Raw genomic sequence first — 21,531 nt, forward strand, 5'->3', positions numbered from 1 at the left:
CCAGAAGTGGGGGTCAAGGGGGTGGGAAAAACGGGTCAATTGCGGTTTTCTGTTTGTTTTTTACTTTAAATAAATTGAATTTAAAATGTTCTTTTTTAAGTTGAACAAACAGGGAGTTGCTGGAACAACAAGAAACTACAGATAACTTGAGATTTTATGTCATTTGTTACTGTTTCCGAGCACTTCACGATAATTCTTACAGCAGCCCCGTGAGTCTGGCAGGGCAAACATGATGACACCCATCTCACGAATGAGCAAACTGTGGATGAGACAGCTGAAGTCATCACTGAGTTAGGAAGTACACAGCACATCAGTATTAGGATCCCCAGCACTGAAGATTCTCTGTTTACAGCATATGCTTTAAATAGAACATTTTTTCTAGCTTCTGCATTGTGATACTGCGACAGAAGAAATAAATATTTGGTCATCGTCTCCAGTTCCTGGCACAGAGCTCCTAAATCCCTCAGAATCTCCTAGGTGATAGGGGCATCTTTCATTCTAAAGAGGCAACTCTTAATGGGCCCCAGGAGAGCTTCAGGATGGGGTCTGGATGCCAGAGTGTAACCCGTAATGAGAGCATCACTTAATTCCCTGATTCTGAATGTCCTCACCTATAAAATAGAACCATTAAAAAAAAAAAAAAACTCGGCACTTCCCTGGCGCTCCAGTGGTTAGGACTCCGCGCTTTCACTGCCTTGGGCCCGGCTTCCGTCCCGGGTCGGGGAACTAAGATCCCACAAGCCACGTGGCATGGCCAAAAAAAACAAAAAAAAAACTCTTAAGAGGGGCAAGTTTAAACCTGTATTTTTAAACAAGCTTATGAATGACTTAATTTCTCTTGCTCTTTTGAATAAAATTCCACATTTGGGAGTGTTTTTATTAAGCCCCTGAGGCTTCCTGGTTATAGAACGTACAAAACGTGTCCAAAACAAGAGGACATAGGCAAGTCGTGGAGATAAAAGGAAGCAAAACAGTGGGCTCTTGAGAGGTAAAGTATCATAGAGTTAACAGGAAGCCTGAGCCTTCATGACTCTGGCCAAGTCCATGTTCAGAAACACCCTGAGGAAACTCAAAATGAGGAGAATTAAAAAGTTCACTGGACAACAGTGAGAAGCCCGCGTACCGCAAAAAAAAAAAAAAAAAAAAAAAAAAAAGTTCACTGGCTTTGGGTCCATGTGAGAGCAACTGTTCTAATTTAGTACTTGTTACAAAGTCAACTCCACATGTCAGTAGGTGAGGAAATTGAGGCTCCCTAGGTACTTAGGATCCTGAAGTAGAAGCAACAGGCCTTGAAACTCCAACTGCTGGAAAAGTGTGAAAAGAATGGATGGGAGAGGAGAGGTAAGTGAGGCGGGAGAGGTAGCAGGGATTAACCCTGTACGTCTACCGTGCAAGCTGTAGGGAAAATTCAGATGCCACACAGCTAAAGGGAATGATGGTTTTCACATTTAAAAAAAAAAGTTTAATATCATGATACCTCAGAGATTAGAAAAAAATCTTATTGTAAAAAAAAAATTTTTTTTTAAATCATACTGCATCTGAGTTGGGAATTAACATAACCACAAGCCAAAAGAAACATCAAATGGGGGGACTTTCACGAAGGCAGGCGTATGTGTAGATTCTTCAGTCTCCTGGCTCTGGGTATCACACACTAACAGTGAGGCCAAGCGAGAGCCAAAAACGACTGTACCTCAACATTCTCCAGGCTCACGTCGACAATCCCCTTCCAGCTGTACAGAGACGCTATGTGGTTCAGTACTTGCCCGGTGAAGAAACGCACTTTCTGGGTTTTTGTGATATTTTTATTGTGAACTACCTAAAAACAAAAAAACAAATGAATTTCAAGGAAGTTGATTTTTAAAATCGTGTTTATTGGATTTCGTCATTATAAAAATAATGTAGGCCTGTGGCAAAATATTTAGCCAGAAAAAGAAAAAACATAAAGAGAAAATTTCACCAGTATTGCCAACACCCTAGGATACTCACAGCCCACATTTGGGTACATTTCCTTTCCGCCTCCCTGTCCCCATCAACCACACAAAACATACGTGCGTATGTATCAGGTTCTTGTTGGGGTGGGGTTTTTTTGGCTTCTTTGAGAATATACTTATTATAGTTTTGTGCCTGCTTCTACTTAATGCAGCATGGGCTGTCTCCACATCATTAAAAATTCCTTTAGAACATCACTTTGGGGGGCTGAACATCATTCTATCCTATGAGCGACTATAACTTATTTAACCATTTCCCAGATGTGTATAATTAGGTTGCTTCCAAACTCTGGCTATGATTAGCAGCATCCTCGTACAAAGCCTGCCCTGCATCCCTGACTCTGGACTTGGAATTGCGGCATCAGTTCTCAGCTCCACACAAACCCACCCCCCGACCCAGCTCATATCTCTGAGGGTTTATGTATTTCAAGTACGTTCCCCGGGTGATTCTGTGGCAATCCCATCCCTCACTCCGGGTGTACAAACATGTTTAAAACCTCTGACACATACTGCTAGACCTGCTGTCTTCCAGAGGGGTTGCAACACTTCCTCCAGGAAAGTACCTGACTCAAAGCGTCTTTGCTGGCACTGAATATCATTGTTTTGAAAAGTCAATGCCAATTTGGTAGGTGAAAAGACCTGTACCTCATCACTTGCACTGCTTTGAATCGGAGCTTCTCAACCTCAGCACTACTGACATTTTGGGCCAAATAACTCTTGTGAGGGGCTGTCTTGCTCACTGTAGGATGTTGAGCAGTACCCTGGTCTCTACTCACCAGATGTCAGCTGCATTTCTCCAGTTATGGCAACCAAAAATTGCCAAATGGCCCGTGGAGGGCAGAACTGCGCGTGGCCGAGAAGCACTAAATACTATGCTGATTACCATGTTTACGTGGGCTGCCAGTTCACGGCCTTTTGACAACTATTTATGTTGGGAGGATCATTGAGTTTTTCTAACTGATCATTTAAGGGGCTTCTGTATCAAAGACAGTTATCCCTTCAGCAAGTTTTAAAATTTCTGTAAGATGCATGTAAAAGGCAGAACATGCAAGATGACACAACATAACATTTTGCCGGGTGAGTAAATGAAGAAGAGTTATATTTACAGCTCAGTTACCCCAGTGGCTTCCTGTGAAGCAGCGGGGAGCGGGGAGCAGCTTTTCTCCTGTTGTGATGAAACAGCAGCCTCGCCTGAACTGAAGTGGTGGCTTCAGTGCCTGTACCCTTCAGGACTGGCTCATCACCACCAAGTTTCTGCTTAAGAAACGGTTTCCCATTCAACCTATACCACAACCCATATGACCTACGATGTTATAGCTCTAAAGTCCTGTAAAACACTGGAGCAAACAAATGATAGCAACACTGATCACCAAAAACGTACCTTCGTTTCCAGTGTGGACAACACAATATTGATGGTAGAGATCCTATCTTCCTTCATGCCTGAGCTAAAGATGCAAGGAATAAATTCTGAAAGTAAAAGTTTCAAAGCATTAGACTCAAAAATACATTGAATGAGAACCGATGAGAGAACATTACTTCTTAAAATGTTTGTTTGCTCTACCATTCTTAAAATGGTACAGCAAACAATGCCATTTACTTGCCTTTTTTTTTGTTTTTTAAGTTTTGTCTTTTTTAATTATACAAATTCACAGTAGGGAAAGCTATTTTTGTGACATAGGAAATAAATATCTGAAAGCAAAACAATGACTGAACCATTAAAGTTCAATAGTTCCTTCAGTTCTGTTTTACTTTCCTTTTCTCATTAACTTCGGTAAAGTTAATTTAACACTGACGGTTTGAAAGAGAACGTATGTAGGGTACGATTACAGTTTTCCAAAGTTTCTCTCTTCGCTTACACTTGCTCAGAGATGTATTTAAAGTGACGGTCGTCACTTTATTGATGGGTGGTAGAACTGCTTTCTCTTCATACTTCTGGGATCACCAAGGACTCAGCCTCCACAGCTTGAAGCTGTATCATTACTAACATACTGGTGAAAAGCAGCAATGCAATTACAATTTCTCTTCCTCCATACACGCTTAATGGGCGCACATAATTTCTACAAAAGCAAATTCATTATTCTTAAAAAAAAAATCAGAGAATACCAGACAGAAATTTAAGATCAACCGTAACTCCACTACCCAAAAGTTAACACTGTTGGTGTCTGGGTTACCAGTTAACTGTTAACCTTCTGACATATCCATATTCTGTTAAATTTAACTTTTAGTAAAACGGGATCACACTTTACCAGTTTTATAACTGAGTTTACACCCAATCCTATATCCTTAAAAAATCTGACATCTATATATATATTTCTACATCATTGTTAATAGCTGCATTCCTCCTTGTGACCAGTCCTCAATTTGCTCAATCCCTTGCTGGTGGGTAGTTAGGAGGAGTCCAATTTTCAGCTAATAAGAAAAAATGTCCCCTAACAAAACCTCTGCTCACATCCTTAATTATTTCCTTAGTATAAATGACTAGATGCGGAATGGCTGGACCAGCCCCACTGCCCTGCAGAAACTTTAACAGAAGTGCATCCCTGCCCCTTTAGCAGCATGGATGGATAACCCCAAATCAGTGTCCTTTATTTAATAAATGGCCAGACGCTGAGAAGACCCTGAAGGATTCTGAAGAAACGCCCAGCCCTGGTTGCAGAGGGCATCCCACACGGGCCCGGCAACGAGCAGGACGTGTCCACTGCACCACGCAAAGGAAGCATCACCTCCAAGGGGCCGCTACCCAGACCAGGGTGACGACACACCGGGAGCAGTACCCGCACCTGCTCGTAAATGGTCCCTGCAGCTCGTTCCGGAGGGGGCTCTGGGCTCCCTCGCTGGGGGAGGTGGGGGAAAGGCTGGCGGCCCCACGCTGTCCCTCCCCTGACAAGTGCCTGGGTCCCAGCCGGGACACCAGCTCCTCATCCCAGACAGGGCTTGATCTCGGGGGATCTTACTGGACAACTGCCCTCTCCGCACTGCCATTCACAGTCTTGATAAAACACAAGTAGCCCTAATAGATTAAACTACACCAAGCCTTGCTCTAGAGACATTGGCATCGAAGGTGGTACTGTTGGAATTCTCTGAAGCTCTACTACTAATATTCTGGTAACACTAGGCATTTTTTTAAAACACAATTACTAAGAAAAGCAGGGTAGCCACGGCTATGAATCCATGTACTTTCTGGAACCATAAAGCCTCCTTTGTCTGCATGAGTCTCTGAAGTGTGCACTTCTCCTTTGTTAGGCCCGCTCAGTAGCCAGCTAGCGAAACAGGGATATCTCTGTCCGCACTGACCAGCGGTATCAAAACCGCACTGACCAAAGCCTTGCGCCACACACACCCTTTACCCTAGTGTACACGGCAGCTGCAAAGCCTGCAGACTTTTATTAGCCTGCAAAATGCTCTGTGGTAGGTTTTTCAAAACAGTCACAAGCAGGCTGTGCCCCGAGACAAAGAGACACACCTACCTTTCAACTCCAGCACTTGTGCGATTGTGCTATCATCGCCTGCGATCAAGAAGGAAAGAGCGAACTGAATGTAGGCCAGCCGGACGTCATGCACTCCCTGGGGGCAAAGGAGACCCGCATGTCACGTGCATATCCACACACACTCACAGAGGCCTCCCGGGCTTGTGCCATTAGCGGGTCTAAGTCTAAAACCACTGGTCGTCTCTTTATGTAAACAAAGGGTTTTTTTTCTTTGCTCTTTCCCCTCAATCTTCTACTCTATTTCTCCTTCTCTTTCAAACTCTCTCTAAATACAGAAGTATAGGTCTCCCCTTCCCCGACTGTAATAGATACACATTTTTAGTTCATGGATCCCTTTGGTATAGAGCAGAAGACGCTCAGCCTGTCTGGATGTGACCTACTCTTGGGTAATGAAACAATACATCCATGTTTTTGAAAATCCAGAGATAATGGAAAGGCTAGTGCTCATTCTGAGGAGACATCAATGAGGTGACGTCTGGCTTTTATATTACAAACTTACATCAGACACCAACGTACAGATGCTGTCTCATTACAAACCCACCATGGCCTTCCCAGGACTGCGATGTGCACTGTCCCGCAGGCATCAGCCACTACCCAGGAGAGCATCCCCAGTGAGGGCCCAAAGGCCATGACCAACAGACAACACCTCAGGGGAAACCGCTAGGGCCACCTGATCAGTTTTCCCTCCCAGCAACTTTAAGACAAACCTGTGTCTCACATTCCTTTTTTACATCCAAAGAACCCACAGCATATGATCACGCAGGTCTCGTCAGCTGGACCAGAACTAGCACATATGCTCAGATCCTCCACTGCTTACATCGAAAACTTTTCCCTATTTCAGTTATTCCAAAGGTACTTTAATTCGATGACAAGAAGTAAGTGAACATCACGGAGAATCACTGCCCTGAATGCCTGAAAAAATTAAGGAGTCTCCGCCTTCCAAGAGTCCCATTCCACTTAGTAGTGGCGGCAGAGGTGGGGGCAGTAGCGATGATGATGGTGATGATGGTGATGGTGGTGATGGTGGTGATGTTAGTGATGATGATGGTATCAATAACGTTCACTGAGCACTTACTATGTGCCAGACACTATGTCAGACGCTACACATCTGTTATCTCATTTACTCCTTGTAACGATCTGAGGTACAGATGCCCACAATACCCATTTTACAGATGGGAAAACTGAGGTTTTAAAAACTTCATTTAAGGTTACATAACTACTAAGTGAGTAAGTACTGGAACTGGAATGATACGAAATACCTGTACAAACACACTGCTTCATGCCCAACTTCACATCTGCCTACAGAGAAGTTCCTTCTTCTCGGGGGTCCCATGGCATTTTTGTTCCACTTTTTCTCAAGGTGCAAGGACCGTAGCTGGCACCATTTAGGCCTCTATGTATTTAATTAATTGTCTTGTTTTATTGGATATGTTTCTTCTGGAGAAAAGAACGAGCACACGACCCCTTGTCTGTAACATCTGGGTGGAGGCCTTGCTCGTTCCTCGTACTGATGGAGTTTATCTCCATCCACGCCACAGAACACACGCCAGCAAGACCTTACAAGATCAATGCTGCTTTATTCCAAATACACTAAGAGCCCCAAACTACCCTCTGGCCCTGGGGACCAACCTGTGGGCCTCTTCAGCATATGGAGTTTGGGTACAATGATGGCTAAAGTCTTGAAAGTGAGCTGCACTCCTCAGACTGTCAGCAACGCTCCAGTGCTTCATTCACCAACTCGATGTTAATAAAACACCAATTACACTCAAGATGCCATAACTCAGGCTGAGAGGATGCAAAGGTGACTCAGATACTGCCCCTGTCCTCAGGAAGCTTAAAGTAACAACTGCTCCCAAGCCATCCAGACGTCTCACCGTTCAAACAAACGTGTCACCTAATTCAAGCACAGTTAACCTGTTATCCTGGTCTATGTACACCTTACATTTCAAAAGAATTCTGGCAAAATGCTAAAACTTGCCTTATAAAATTAAATTAGGTTTTATCCTTTCCCAGAGAGTAGGAAAGGTTCCGCAAGTTTTAGGGTTTTTTTCCCCCACTGAAGTACTGGGAGTCAGGGCCCTGGAATGTTGGCCCCAACCTGTCCTTGCAGGTCTTTCTATCCTGCACAAACACAGCAGAGTTGGACCAGATCCCCTCAGGGGTGCCTCCAGCAATGGATTCTGAACTGAAGCAGAGGTTAGTTCTCACCTGCTGGCATCCATCTTGTATATCCCAGAGAACCCCAAATTTCAGATTCCTGACATTGTGGAGAACAAAACCCCCGAGACGTAGCCCCTGCCCCTCTCCAGCAGCCACCACCAGGCCTCTCCACCTGACCACAGCCCCTCACTGCCCCGGAGCCTCCACCTTCCACCTCCAGCAAACTCCATCAAAGGCAAGAAGGCCACACGCCTACTCTTCATTCCTACCCTGTGAATTCACAGGGTTATTATCCTAGGAAGGAAACATCCTGAACTCTATGGCTTGTTCTGCAAAACACTGTCTAAAATAGACCAAAACATATTTGGTAAAACTGTTCTTGGCACAGGACTTTTAACAATGCTTTCTTTGGATGAAAAAATATTCCTAATCCTCTTTCTTCATGAAGCTTTAATAAGTCCATCCGAAATGTTAAAAACACTCAAAAAAATTTATCTCCCAGCTTCTTCAATAACTAAATGGCATTTAAAAAAAAAAAAAAAAAAAAAAGGTGGGGAAGAGGCAGAAAACTCAAAGAAATGAAGAGATTTAAGAAAGATATCAACCAACACAATGTGCAACTCTTGTTTGGACCCTGATTTGAACCACGAAGTGTAAACACGTTTCTGAGATAGTCGGGGAAAAGCTGAGGCCACCCTGGGCATTAGATGATGTTGAGAAATTATTAATGGTGTTAGGTACAGTGATGGCACCATGGTTTTGTTGTCTAAAATGTTCTTTCTGTTAGAGATACACACTGAAATATTGACGGTGAAATATATGTAGGATGTGCTGTAACAGACTGCCCCAAAACAACCCAAAAGGTGGGAGGGGTGACAGGGTCTGAAGCTGGATGACAGGTACGTGGGAATTCATTGTGTCCCGTTCTCTATTTTTGAATGTCCCTGATATTTCTCATACTAGAAACATTTTTTAATGTCTAGAAACCATTTCCTACAATCTACAGAGTATCTAAGATACTTGATATAAATGATTAAAGGACGTAAAAACACTTTCATTTCAACAACAACTCCCGTTTTACAGATCAAGAGAGATGTAAAATAACTTGCGAGGCCCTGAGATGAAGCAGCACATGTGCCGTCCTGCAGCTGGATCCAGGCCGGGAAGACCAGCTCGGGTTCTCCCACACTGTGTCCTGGCGACTGGCCTATCCACTGACATGTACTTTACTTAGATGGCTGGGCTGGCTGAGGTCAAGACACAGGGTGGGAAAGGGAAGGGATTCTGACAGGTAATTACTGCCAGGCTGATTGCCAGGGAAGACCAAAGAGCCATGATATCTGCCCTAGCGTGCAAACAGCACACACATTCCTTTTATTAGATACGCACTTAGACGCCAGGAGCCATCACTCATTAAATGGAACTTTTGACACATCAATCGTAGTATCCATGAAACCTGGAATTTTTTCCTCAGAGAAAACCTTATTCATAACCGAGGAAAACCCTCAGCACTGTTGTTACCATGATTAACCTGCAGTCTACTACCTGGCAACGCAGAAACTCTTAACCCCCGGGAAGCGCTGGAGAACAAGATGGCGCCTGGCTGCAGGTCACTTATTCTAACGTGGCTCCTCCAACTGGGCAGACAGGGGTGGGCCTCTGTGGCCTGGTCCTGGTGCTCAGGAAAGGGGCGTGCAGCACGGAGCCCGGGCGGCTGTGGCATTGCCACCGGGGCACCAGCAGGGAGAGTGGACGCACAAACGGGAGAGGCGCTTCGGCAGCCTACAGCTGGCACACGTCGGGAGGATGCCCTCGCACCAGCCTACGAGTCCTGAAGCTCGTACTTTTTTCCTCAAGAACCTTTCCAAACCCAAGTGAAACTTCTGGAGCCACCAGGAAACTTTTTTTTTTAACAGCTCTCCTGAAAACCAAGCATTCTCTTTGGCACAAGCCAGCCCCTACTCATTATAAGACTTATAATTGGGAGACGCAAGAAACATAGTAAAAAGCCATAAATGTCGTCTTTGATGAGGTCACTGCCTTGGCCTCCCAAGGCTTTTCTACGAAGTGGACGGAACCCGCATGGGAGGACCAGGCCACCACCAGGGCCTCACCACGAGGCACATGGAGACCGTTTCCACTGCTCTGTGAAGACGCTCACAAGCTACATCACCCTCACAGGCCAGGAAGGCACTGCGACGCTGGGCCCCCAGAGAAGCTGGTGTCGGACGTCCCTGTCACTCGGGCTCTGCAGGCGACCGGACCCTCACCGCCAGCCAGGAGGGAGGCCTCCCGCCCCATCTACGCAAGGACCAAGGCCAGAGAGAGGAGGACACGTGAAACACTTTGGCCCCGTCAAAGGGAAAGGACGCTCGGCACTCCTCACCTTTGAATCCCTCTTGGTCACCAGCGTGTACAAGGTCTTTTTATTCAAATCGAAATGGCTGCAGACGTCCCTGGCAGCCTCTGGACCCTGGGTCACCATGGCGGCCATCAGGTTCAGGCAGGCTCGAGCCATCCTGTTCAGAGACAAGAAGGAAAGCAGGAGTGTCAGGACAGCAGAAACACAAAGCCACCCCCCGAGAAGCAGCTGCACACTTGGCTGTGTGGTCTGCTACCCCCAAACCAGAAAACGGAAGGAAGGAGACATGCAGACACGCTCTTTCTTTTAAAAAAACCCTCAGGAAATCTTCAAAGAAAGCTAAAAATCTGAGTTTGAGTAGGATCTAAGAACACAAAAGGCAAGGTCAGAAGAAGATGGCCGCGTCTGTGTCCAGTCAATGGTCATGTATCTGGACCCACATCACCCCTGCCTTTGCAGGGCACGGCAAACACTTCCGCACAGTGGGCATCCCCAAATGCGAGCTCCTGGCTGCCTTCCCATCCTGCAGTTACCCAAAATTCACAGTTACTGAGCACCTACTACATACTAGGCACCGTTTAGGTGCTGGGAGGATGGCATTTTACAGGACGGTCAAGGCCTCCACCTGCAGGTACCCAGAATTCTAGGGGAGGGAGACAGCGAGTCAAGACGTCGATATGGATATTATGGCACACGTATAGCTGTGGATGCGGCGGCCAGAGAGGGCCTCCCTGAGATGACACCTCTGCAAAGCCCTGAAGGCGGAGAGGGAGGGTGCCCGTGAGGACCTCGGGGAAGAGCTGTCGGGACAAAAGAACAGGCAGCTTGAAGGAGGTCTGAAGTGTTCCCAAGACAGCAGGGAGAGCAGCAGGGCAGGAGGAGAGGGCCCGGTCAGAGGAGGAGGGGCAGAGCCACAGTCTTGATGGCCTCGGAAGCTGCTCCGCTCTGTTTGTGAGTGGAGGAAAGGTCAAGGGCACTTGTGGGGCGCGGAAGGCAGACCAAGCCCAAGGCTAGTCCTGCCACGGAAAGGCGGGCAACTTACCTGTAACCCGAAGCATACAGGGACTCACAGATGAGCTTCATGTGGTTATTCATTAGCTTTTTCACGATGTTGGTTCCCACCACATGAAAATGGGAAAGGTCACTGGCTGTCCGCAATAATATGGCCTCGAAAACTTGAAATATTAAAAGCATCTGCAAAGACAGAACTGAAATGCTTACGAACCATCTCCTTTCTTTTCCTCTTCTACATATGTTTTCCTCTAGTCTTAGCCACAGCCACCTGCAGGTTTAAAACCTTCAACTTGCAGGATGACGCCTACCCAGATGCCAAGCCAAACACAGGGATCTGCCAGGCCCCAGGCTCTGGAATCAGTCTTGTTCCAATAGTCTAGCTAAATAGAGATAAGCTCGCTTACAATTAAACCAAATGAAGTTAAAAGAGAAATTTCTGCTACTGATTCAGCCTCACTGCTTTGGGGATATTCAGGTCTACAGCCTTACAGCAATAATCCTGAGATTTCAACAGGTTCATAAATATCCCAAGTTTTGAACCTCTTTGGAACCAGACAACAACAGCTCAATATATGTCTGTACCTGTGACACGCAGTCTTTACCTATTTCCCTTTTGTTAAAGCAAACCATGGTGAGACTAAGTGGATTTAGATTAAGAATCTATGATCTTTCCTTCTGGTATTATTCACCAATAACAAGTTACTATTTTCCACTAAAATGCTTTCAAAGGTTATACTGCAAAAATGAATGTATCCCTACAGCACAGGCACACAGCATCATTTTCTGTAGAAAGCTGGTAATGTCCTGGAAATTTATATCACATTTCTCTTCATCAAGCTTAACACAACAGTAGCATTAACTTTTTCTTCTCTCCATCAGGCCAGGTCAGAAATAGCATACTTCACTTTCGGGGTGCTTCTCCCCACTCAGGAGCTGGAAAATCTCTGCACATTCAACAGAAATCTTTATGTACCCCTCCACGACATCATACACATCTTCTCGTGGCAGCTTCTTGGCCGCAGAAACAAAGGCTTCCAAGGCTGAAATGAGAGTTAGGATCAAATGTGAACGAGGACAGCCTAGAAACAATCTCAGCCGCTACTGCAACAGAGGGAGATTTCAGCAGGAACATCCAGGTGACTGCAAGTGCCACTTACTGAGATGGAGAACAGAGGAGCAGGGAGGAGACGGGGAGATCAAGAGTTAGGACACGGTCTTTCCTCCATCACCACTAAGTCATAGGCAACATCTTTCAAGGGCACTGGTTTAGAGCAGAACGCTTCCTGATGCAGGTATCCTCCCCGATGGTGATACTCATCTACTCCTGAGCACCCTCTGGGCCTTTATCAATCTAACCCTGCTCTCCCCTCCTACCCACCCCTCCCCCACCACCATGAAGGGACTATATAATGGATAGAGAAAATGTGGGATATCTATACCTATATACAGAAATATATACAGTGGAATATTATGCAGCCTTTAAAAAAGAAGGAAACTCTGCCTTTTGAGACAACATGTATGGACCTTGAGGGCATTAAGTGAAATAAGTCAGACAGGGAAAGACGAACACTGTATGTTCTCACTTACATGTGGAATCTAAAAAAGCCAAACTCATAGAAATAGAGAGTAGAATGGAGGTTGCCAGGGACTGGGGGATGGGTAAAATGAGGAGATGTTGGTCAAAGGGTATAAACTTATAGCTATAAGACGCATAAGTTCCAACGAATCTAATGTACAGCACTGTGACTCTAGTTAACAACACTGTATCATATACTTCAGAGTTATTAAGAGAGTAGATCTTAAATGCTATCACCACAAAAAAAGTGGTAATTATATGAGGGGATGGAAGTGCTGACTAACCTTATTTGGGTAATGATTTCACGCCATACATGTGTATCAACTCACCACATTGTACACCTGAAACTTACATATGCTAGATGTTAATAATACCTTAATAAAGCTGGAAAAAACAAAACAAAACACAACAGAAAGAAAACCTTCCCTAACACCTGGATGAAAACAAAACCCTCTAACATTGATCAAATCCACTTCTCTGATGGTCCAGTGAGGTGATCCTACCACAGAAAGTTACGAGAACATATCAAAAGGGAGGGAGAATCCGAGACCAGATTCAAACACAAATCCAACGGAGCCTCACACAAGGGATTCATGCTTCCACCCACTGCCTTCAGCCCTGCCACACCTCCCAACTCCTTCATCTGCACCCAGCACCTGTCAACCCTGGTTTCCTTCTGAAACCAGTTCAAATGCAGTGCCCAAAAGTACAGAGCTCTGGGCAAAACCACGAACGTGTCTAAGGTTACAATCCTTCAAATAATTAAACATGCTCTTTCTTCCACCAGAAAGTCTCCTATCCCTGTCCTTTAGAGGACTTGTGCTAGAACAGTCTGAACGTGATTCTACGGATTGACATCTGCCTTTCCACCTGATCGTTCATAAGCTTCACAGTGGCAGGGCCCACGTGATTCTTACTCACCATTTTATCTCTACCCCAGCAAATAACAACCCCTTGTAAATAATGAACAAATGAATGTATGAAATGTATAATTCTGTGCTACAGCAGGTATCATCTTCCTAGGACTGGCTAGCAGTTGCAGGTATCAAACGTTTAAAAACAAAATCTGTGGGGCTTCCGTGGTGGCGCAGTGGTTGAAGAGTCCGCCTGCCGATGCAGGGGACACGGGTTCGTGCCCCGGTCCGGGAAGATCCCACATGCCGCGGGGCAGCTGGGCCCGTGAGCCATGGCCGCTGAGCCTGCGTGTCCAGAGCCTGTGCTCCGCAATGGGAGAGGCCACAACAGCGAGAGGCCCGTGTACCGCAAAAAAAAAAAAAAAAAAATCTGTGGACGACAAACTGGAAACTGAGGGTATTCTGGCGATTAACTTAATAATTTTTCAGTTGAGAAAAACACTGTCACTGTTTCATTTTGACACAGTGCCAGTGTTCCACATACTAGCATATTCAATTGTGTTTTGTCCTTGTAAGTTAAATACTTTCTAACGGATTACAAGGAGTTGTGATGGGTGGTCACACTTTTCAAAAAATGAAATTATAGAGTCTGCTTTATATCAGTCACTAGTCTAATCCGGGTCAACTGACAAGTCCTGTGGTGGCTTCATGTGATAGCTTATTACCTGTTATCGGGTCAGTATGAGCGTTGGAGAATCAGGGCTACGGAAAACAGAGCTGACAGCCACGGTAGTAGCAAACCTGCTCACTGAACAGCCCCGAGATGACTCACCGGCAGGACTCCACAAATAATCTGCTGTGTGGATGAGCAGTACAATTATTCACTTTCCTAGCAGTGGCAGTAAAGAATTTTAGAGCTTGCTGAGGGATGCTGTCCAGGAAAGGGAAGCATACAGTCGCAGGGAACTGTCACAATCAAGCAAGTCGGGGCCCTGCACTCGAAAGCACCCGGGTCTCGGTTTCCCGACTGCAAATCGGGAGACTGGTCTCTGCAGAAAGGAGCGGCTGTGTCTGCACACGGAGGCCCCACCCAGACCGAAGCCGGGAGGCAGCCTCGCACGCTCGCACTCTCTTCCCCGAGCCCCACACTCACCCGGCGCAGCGCCCTGCGGGTCCCTCAGCTGAACCTTGAAGCGCACGCCCGTGAGCTCTTCGGTGCGGGCCCGCTTGGCTGCGCCCGCTTGGGGAGCCGCGCCGTCCTGGCCGCCCGGGGCCTTCCTCTTGGGGCCCCCCATGGCCGAGAAGGCGGGGGCGCACCGGGATCCACACACCCGGGGTCCTGACAACAGGACACACGCGGACAACCAACGCGTGTCTCTGGCCAACACGTGGGCTGAAAGGGGCGGGGCTGGCGGAAGAGGCAGGACCTCCGGAGGGAGGTCGGCGGAAGGGGCGGGACCTCTGAGAAGGGCGGTCCGACGGGAAGCAGGTAGTGAAGGTGCGGGAACCCGGCGTCCTGGGTTCCCCCTTGGTGCTAATGGTCCAGCTAGCTTGCTGGCGGCCCGGGGCAAGCCGACACCCCCGCTCGGCCGCGGCGGGTAGAGGCCCATCGGCGGCCTTCTCGAGCGTTCTTGGAAGGAAGAACCCCCAGGTCCTTCACTGCCGGAGGGGCCGAGCTCAGACGCGTGGTAGCAGCACAGATCAGTTCTTGACCTGAGGGCGCTCTGATGAAGCCTCTTGAACTTGATTGACATGCAGCGGGATTCGATGCTTTGCCTATTCGAGGCCCTGCGGGTTGGCCGGGAGGGTGGATACCCCTGGCTAAATGCCAGGCGGGCTTCTGCGGGGAGGTCCTTGGTCAGACACCCGGTCCGAAGTCGTGTGGATTCCCCTAACCCTGACCCCTAGCGTATCTCACAATCTCGGACCAAGACCAGCTTGTTTGGTGGGATGTCGCCCCAGACTGACCTCCACTTCCCCCAAACTAATGGGAGGACGGGCACCCTTCCGGCCGTGCAGGGTGGGAGGAAAGGATCAAATGAAGTAACGTCTGTGAAAACCCTTCGTGGACAGCACGGCGGCCTCGACATCTAAGCCACCATCATTAAAATGGAGACAGCAAAGCCAGCTGTCCTGAGCGGAGAAAATGATGCAATGCATGAAAAACTGCTCTGATGGGAAAAAAAGTACCGTGTGTTTTTGTAAGATGTTATTAATTGGCTTGAGAGTCACATTAAATGTTCTGAAATAAAATGGAGGCGTAAATAAATAAGTAAAAACAGGCTGGTGCATTTTTAAATACAACTTCATCAATACTTGGTTATGTGTTCAAATAAATCATGATCCATTTGATGAGTAATTTGATGATTGCAGGAGTTGGCTGTCAGCTTGTCCTTTAGTTTCAGGAAGTACCCTCCTGTGTTCTGTAAGCAGATCTGTAGTGAGCATGTGAGAACGTGGTTTTTTGTGGCCTGTTGGAGTTTCCGTCTCTTATAGAAAACGTCCATGGGGTTGACCCTGAGTCCCTCACCTGACAAGACTGTTGTGCTTGTGGAAATGTCTGCCTTGTAGGCAGGTCAGAAGGAGTGGCCTGAAAAGATCTGAGCTCTTGCAGCGGTAGTAAAAGAAAGGGATATGCCCCAAATTCAGGCTGTAAAGGGCAATACTCTTGTTAGCAAAGACAGACTTAATTCTGACTAACTGTCCACATGGGTTCTCTTCTGTGGTTAATTGCCAACCACCAAGTTTGTTTTCAACCAGGGTTTACCTGACCAAAGAGACAGCAGGGAGAGGTAGGAAACACTCAAAAACTATTCAGTTTCTGCCTGTGTGGCCTTGGGCAAACAAAGACGGAGAGAGTGGGAGAACTTGGCAGTACCACCCAGCTGATAAGTAGTGGACCACTCACCCCGTGTGTCCCAACCCCAATTTAAAAACCAAGAAACAGGGGACTTCCCCGGTGGCAAAGTGGTTAAGAATCCGCCTGCCAAGGCAGGGGACACGGGTTTGAGCCCGGGAAGATCCCACGTGGCGCGGAGCAACTAAGCCTGTGCACCACAACTACTGAACCCGTGCGCCTAGAGCCCGTGCTCCACAAGAGAAGCCACCACAATGAGAAGCCTGTGCACTACAATGAAGAGTGGCTCCCGCTTGCCGCAACTAGAGAAAGCCCACGTGCAGCAATGAAGACCCAACGCAGTCAAAAAAAAATAAGTGTCTATATAAATGAATATAGAGACCTGGGTCTTGAGCTTGGTTATCCGAAAAGGCAAGTTGACTAAGTATGCTGTCAAAAAGCCTCAGGTTGCAGGTTTTCAAATCTACAAGCTTATGAACTGGTCCTTGGACTGTGGTGAATTGACCAAGGGAAGAGTCCAGCCTCTAATAGACAACCAGTTCATCTCCACTGGCCATATTTCTCATTCACATCTGTTAAGTGAGTGTGTTTATTTATTCCCATTTCAATCTTACAAGGTTAAGTTCAAGTTCTGGAAATGGATAAAAGGAGAAGCTCAATCAAAGACTGTACCAAGTTCATATTAAAGCATGTTTATCACGGACTCTCAGGATGTGAGAATGATATTTTGCTGTACACAAGCTGAGAGTTTACCCTGCATTATTTCATCTGGTTAAACGCTTGTTAATGCAATCACATTATAGAGAGGAGAGGAATGGAATTCCTTTCTCTATTCTGATACAAGTTTTAGTCTCTTTAGTGACGAATGTTTTAATATGACACTTACCTGCGATCAAAACTGTTCCATTATCTGCTTGTTTAGCAGTGGGAAGAATGAAGCATTCTTTCAAGAACAGTCACTATGAACTCCAGTGAAAGATCGTGTCCATAGGCTAGAAGAGATAAGTAAACCTACAGCAATATTTGCTATGTGCATTGCATTATACAACCAGCCATAATAGATTCCAAAAAGTATTACATGGTAGACTTACCCTCAAGAGATTTACAGTATCACTGGGATGATAAATATCATTGTGATAGCCTGATAAGTTCAATCACAGTAAAGAATTTAACCAAGAACCCAAGATGATATGAGATGCTACAAGGCCATGTAATAATTATCAAATGAATTATTTGAGCAATAGATACATCACATTAGTATGATCCAGGCTAGGTTGTTGTGAGTTTCTTACCGACATGATAGTGAAGCAGAGAAGAAAATGGAAGCATCTTATTTGTCTTTTGTTTCTCCTCTGAGACGAAGTTGAAGAAAAGCAGAAAATGTTCCCCTCTTGTCCAATATGGAACTAGCCAAAGTGTGAGGCCAGTCGATAGAAATCATGACATAGATGGTGCTTGTCTTCTTAAATTTCCCCAAGTCCACTCTCCGCTCACCTCCCCACACATGCACACACAGCACCTTCTTGCTGCCCCCATCTTCCCAAAGCCCCAGTTGTTGCAGCTTTCCCAGAACTTATATCCCAGGACAATGCTTCCTCCAGAATTATTCATTTTTCTTCCTCCCTCCCTATGCTAAGTCCCCCTTCTTCCCCACACTTTCTCCTTAACCTGTTTCCTTACGAAAGCTGTTTTTAGCTAGCTATCAGAAGATAGCAAAATTTGGTGAATTTACCATAAGGTGTTGGAGAATAATATCAACTTGCAGCCAACCCATGAATATTTTTACACTTTAAAAGAGGGCATTTGGAGATCACAACTTCCCCAGTGAATTTCTAGTAGTTGCATTTTAGTCACTGTGACATTGAATGGGGGCTGGAGCTGGGGTACGAACAGGCAGGTCATGAGCCAGGAGGCAAAGAGCTTCTGAACATTCTGCGTGAATCTGCCTGTGAATTCCAGCCATTATCCCATATTTTATAGTTGGGGAGGCTATGCCCCCGTGTTTAAAAATATACTTTCAAATCCATTCAGGAAGTATGCACTCATCCTACTGGGACAATTCCCATAAGAGTCATAACCACAATAAATACGTATTGTGTTGATGACGAGGGTTTCAGATCAGACTGTTCAAAAATACTAGGTTATTGAGTTGATGGCCCTAATCTTTGAACAGTGAAATGTAGCAAAATCCATACCCAATTAAGAGATTAAAATATCAACGATAAATTTCAAAGCTATTGTGAAAACTGGTCTAACATCTTAGTCATTGGACAGAAATATGAGAAAATATAGAAAATTTAAATAACAATGTATTCAAACTAATACCTGGTATGAGAACTTTATACACACAAACAGAATACATGTTCTTCTTAAATAACAGGGAACAGTCATAAAAATTGACTACCTCCTAGGCCACAAAGGAGGCCCTAATAAATTTCAAAAAAAAAAAAAAAATCAACATCATGCAGACCATGTTCTCTGACCATCAGGCAATAAAATTTGACTTGATAATAAGAGGATAGGTTTTTAAAAATCCCATAAGGGGCTTCCCTGGTGACGCAGTGGTTAAGAATCCACCTGCCAATGCGGGGGACACAGTTTCAAGCCCTGGTCTGGGAAGATCCCACATGCTGCAGAGCAACTAAGCCCGTGCACCACAACTACTGAGCCTGCACTCTAGAGCCCACGAGCCACAACTACTGAACCCACGTGCCACAGCTACTGAAGCCCTTGCACCTAGAGCCTGTGCTCCACATCAAGAGAAGCCACCGCAATGAGACGCTCGTGCACCGCAACGAAGAGTAACCCCCGGGCTCGCCACAACTAGAGAAAGCCCGTGTGCAGCAGTGAAGACCCAACACAGCCAAAAAAAAAAAAAAAAAAAAAATCATGTAATTAAAAAAAAAAAATCCCATAAGCCTAGGAGAGGGAAAACAAAACCAAAACTTCTAAGTAATCCTTGGGAAGCATTAGGGAAATTATGAAAGACTTGGATGCAATAAAACGAACACTTTACATTGCCTAGTCTGTGGGACACAGGTCTTAGAGGAAAATTTATAGCTTTAAGTACATTTATCAGAAAGCAAGAAAGGTTGAAAACAAATGAACTGATAATACATATTCAGATCAAGAAATTGGAAAAGGTACAATAGAATCAACCCAAAGAAGTAGGAAGAAAAAAGTAGCAAAGATAAGGAGAGAAACCAGTTATAAAGAAATTGAGAAAAACAATAAAGAATATTCACAAACCAAAAGCTGATTGTTTTTGTTTTTTAGATTAAGTAAACAAACCTGTGGCAAGATAAATGAGGAAGGATAAAGAAAAACTGCAGAACAACAAGACACAGGAGTAAAGGGGGAAAACAGTACACAAACATAGGTTTTTAATAGTAAATATTTAAATGTATTTAGAAACAACTATTCACAAAAACTTTCAAAACTCAAAGAAATTAACAAATCACCCTTCTGGAAAAGGATAAGAATCCCAAAACTGACACAAAAAAACACTAGAAAATTTGGATAGACCAATAATTGTTAAATAAAATGATATGAAAACCAAACCTTTCCCAAGGTACAGGTGATTTTCAGACCAGTTCTTGCAATCTTTTAAGAAACAGATAATCCCTACCTTATTCAGTTTGCTTCATAAAACAAAAAAGAAGGAAAGATTCCCAACATCTTTTATGAGGCTAATATAACCTTAAATAGAAAACTAACCATAGATAATACAAAGTAAGAAAATGATGGGCTTATTTCACTTATGGACATAGATGTGTGTAAAGAAAATATTAACTAACCTAATCCAACACTACACTTAAAAAAAAAAAAGACACAAAATACAAGGATGGTTTGATGTCATGTCTATGTAATGCACCACATTAATGGATTAAAGGAGAAAAATAAATGATCTCAATAGATGGAAAAATGCATTTGAAAAAATACCTAGTCATGATTTTTTAAATTCATATGAAACTAGGAATAGAAGGAACTTCTTTAACTTAATAAAGATTATATGTACCTAAAACCTACAGTCACCATTTTACATAATGGAAAGATTTTCGATGCATTTGAATTATGACTGGGAACAATAGGAAAGACACAGATGAATTCATACTATGCTGCTCTCTATTACTAGAGGTCCTGGTTAATGAAATAAGGTAAGACAAAGAAACAAGATATGGAAGAATTAGAACAGGCAAAACTGTCATCTACTTATAAAATTCAACAGAAATACAAACTAAATAAAAGTTTAGCCAGGTTGTCAGATATAGGATCAAGTTACCAAAATTGGTATCATTACCTCTACACTAGCAATAACTAATTTAAAAATGAAGCAGAAAATGAGACACCATCACAAAGGGAAAAAAATCTGTAAATTATTTCAACTAAAATGACTGCACAGCATCTTTAAGGAGAAAATTGTAAAAAAAGATCTGACTAAATAGACAATAAAATGTTCATGGAAGAATGTCTTCACAGTGTATATTTGTTAGCTAATTCTTCCTAAATTAAGCTATAAAACAAATTATTGCCATTCCAGTCAAAATGAAGAAATTCAAAAAAAATCATGATAAATTTGTGTGGAAATATAAAGGCCTATGAGTAGCTGAGTCAAAAGTACTTCCTTATCATGCATGAATACATATCTTAAAATTATAATGGTCAAATTAGAATGGTAGTGGTAAAAAAAAATAGACAAATAAGCTGGTGTAACAGAATATAGACTCAAAAACAGACCTGTGTCATGGAGGTATAGGTTAACAACTCTGAAGCTGCTTTTATGCATCCTGGAGTTAAATGAATAAGCAAATGGATGGAAAATGACGGGGGTCAGGTTTCTCACTGTTGAAGAGGGCAGTTACTTATAAACAACAAGGTAAGGCTAGAATGAACCCTGTGGGACTGATAAGAGTTGGAGATATCACTATGATCTCATATTTAATTTAATATAAACAGAGATAGATTGATACAGAAATGAGTATAGATATGTATTATACCTGGGTTTGTACACATGCATATATTTCCTAGCTCTTTTCACTGACAGAACCTAGAAGCAGTGACACCCCAGTAGCAATGAGCACAACCAGTGCCCACATCTTGATTTCTAATACCATTACCAAATAAAAGGAACCAGGACACTTTGGAGAAATGGCAAATTCTAAGGCTGGGACAGAGTACGTATTAAACAAGCCCTGAGCATCTTGTAGTACCAGAAAGTAAGAAATGTTTCCC

At 44.4% G+C, this 21,531-nt stretch overlaps 1 protein-coding gene across 2 annotated transcripts in view; it reads right to left on the minus strand.

Annotated features, from left to right (window-relative positions):
• Positions 1-14,836, minus strand: part of URB1 (URB1 ribosome biogenesis homolog) — a 64,867-nt gene extending 50,031 nt beyond the window's left edge. Inside the window, exons 1-7 of one of the 2 annotated variants that reach the window (XM_032630361.1) lie at positions 14,596-14,836; positions 11,913-12,052; positions 11,041-11,192; positions 10,023-10,155; positions 5,456-5,552; positions 3,370-3,455; positions 1,691-1,816 (exon numbers count right to left, since the gene is read on the minus strand). In XM_032630361.1, coding sequence (XP_032486252.1) covers positions 1,691-1,816; positions 3,370-3,455; positions 5,456-5,552; positions 10,023-10,155; positions 11,041-11,192; positions 11,913-12,052; positions 14,596-14,737 — 876 coding nt within the window. In that variant the 5' untranslated portion in view covers positions 14,738-14,836. The remainder of the gene's footprint in view (positions 1-1,690; positions 1,817-3,369; positions 3,456-5,455; positions 5,553-10,022; positions 10,156-11,040; positions 11,193-11,912; positions 12,053-14,595) is intronic. The other variant, XM_032630360.1, reaches the window with a different exon arrangement.
• Between the last annotated feature and the right edge of the window lie 6,695 nt (positions 14,837-21,531).

Source organism: Phocoena sinus, chromosome 4 (assembly GCF_008692025.1).
Source record: "Phocoena sinus isolate mPhoSin1 chromosome 4, mPhoSin1.pri, whole genome shotgun sequence".
NCBI lineage: Eukaryota > Metazoa > Chordata > Mammalia > Artiodactyla > Phocoenidae > Phocoena > Phocoena sinus.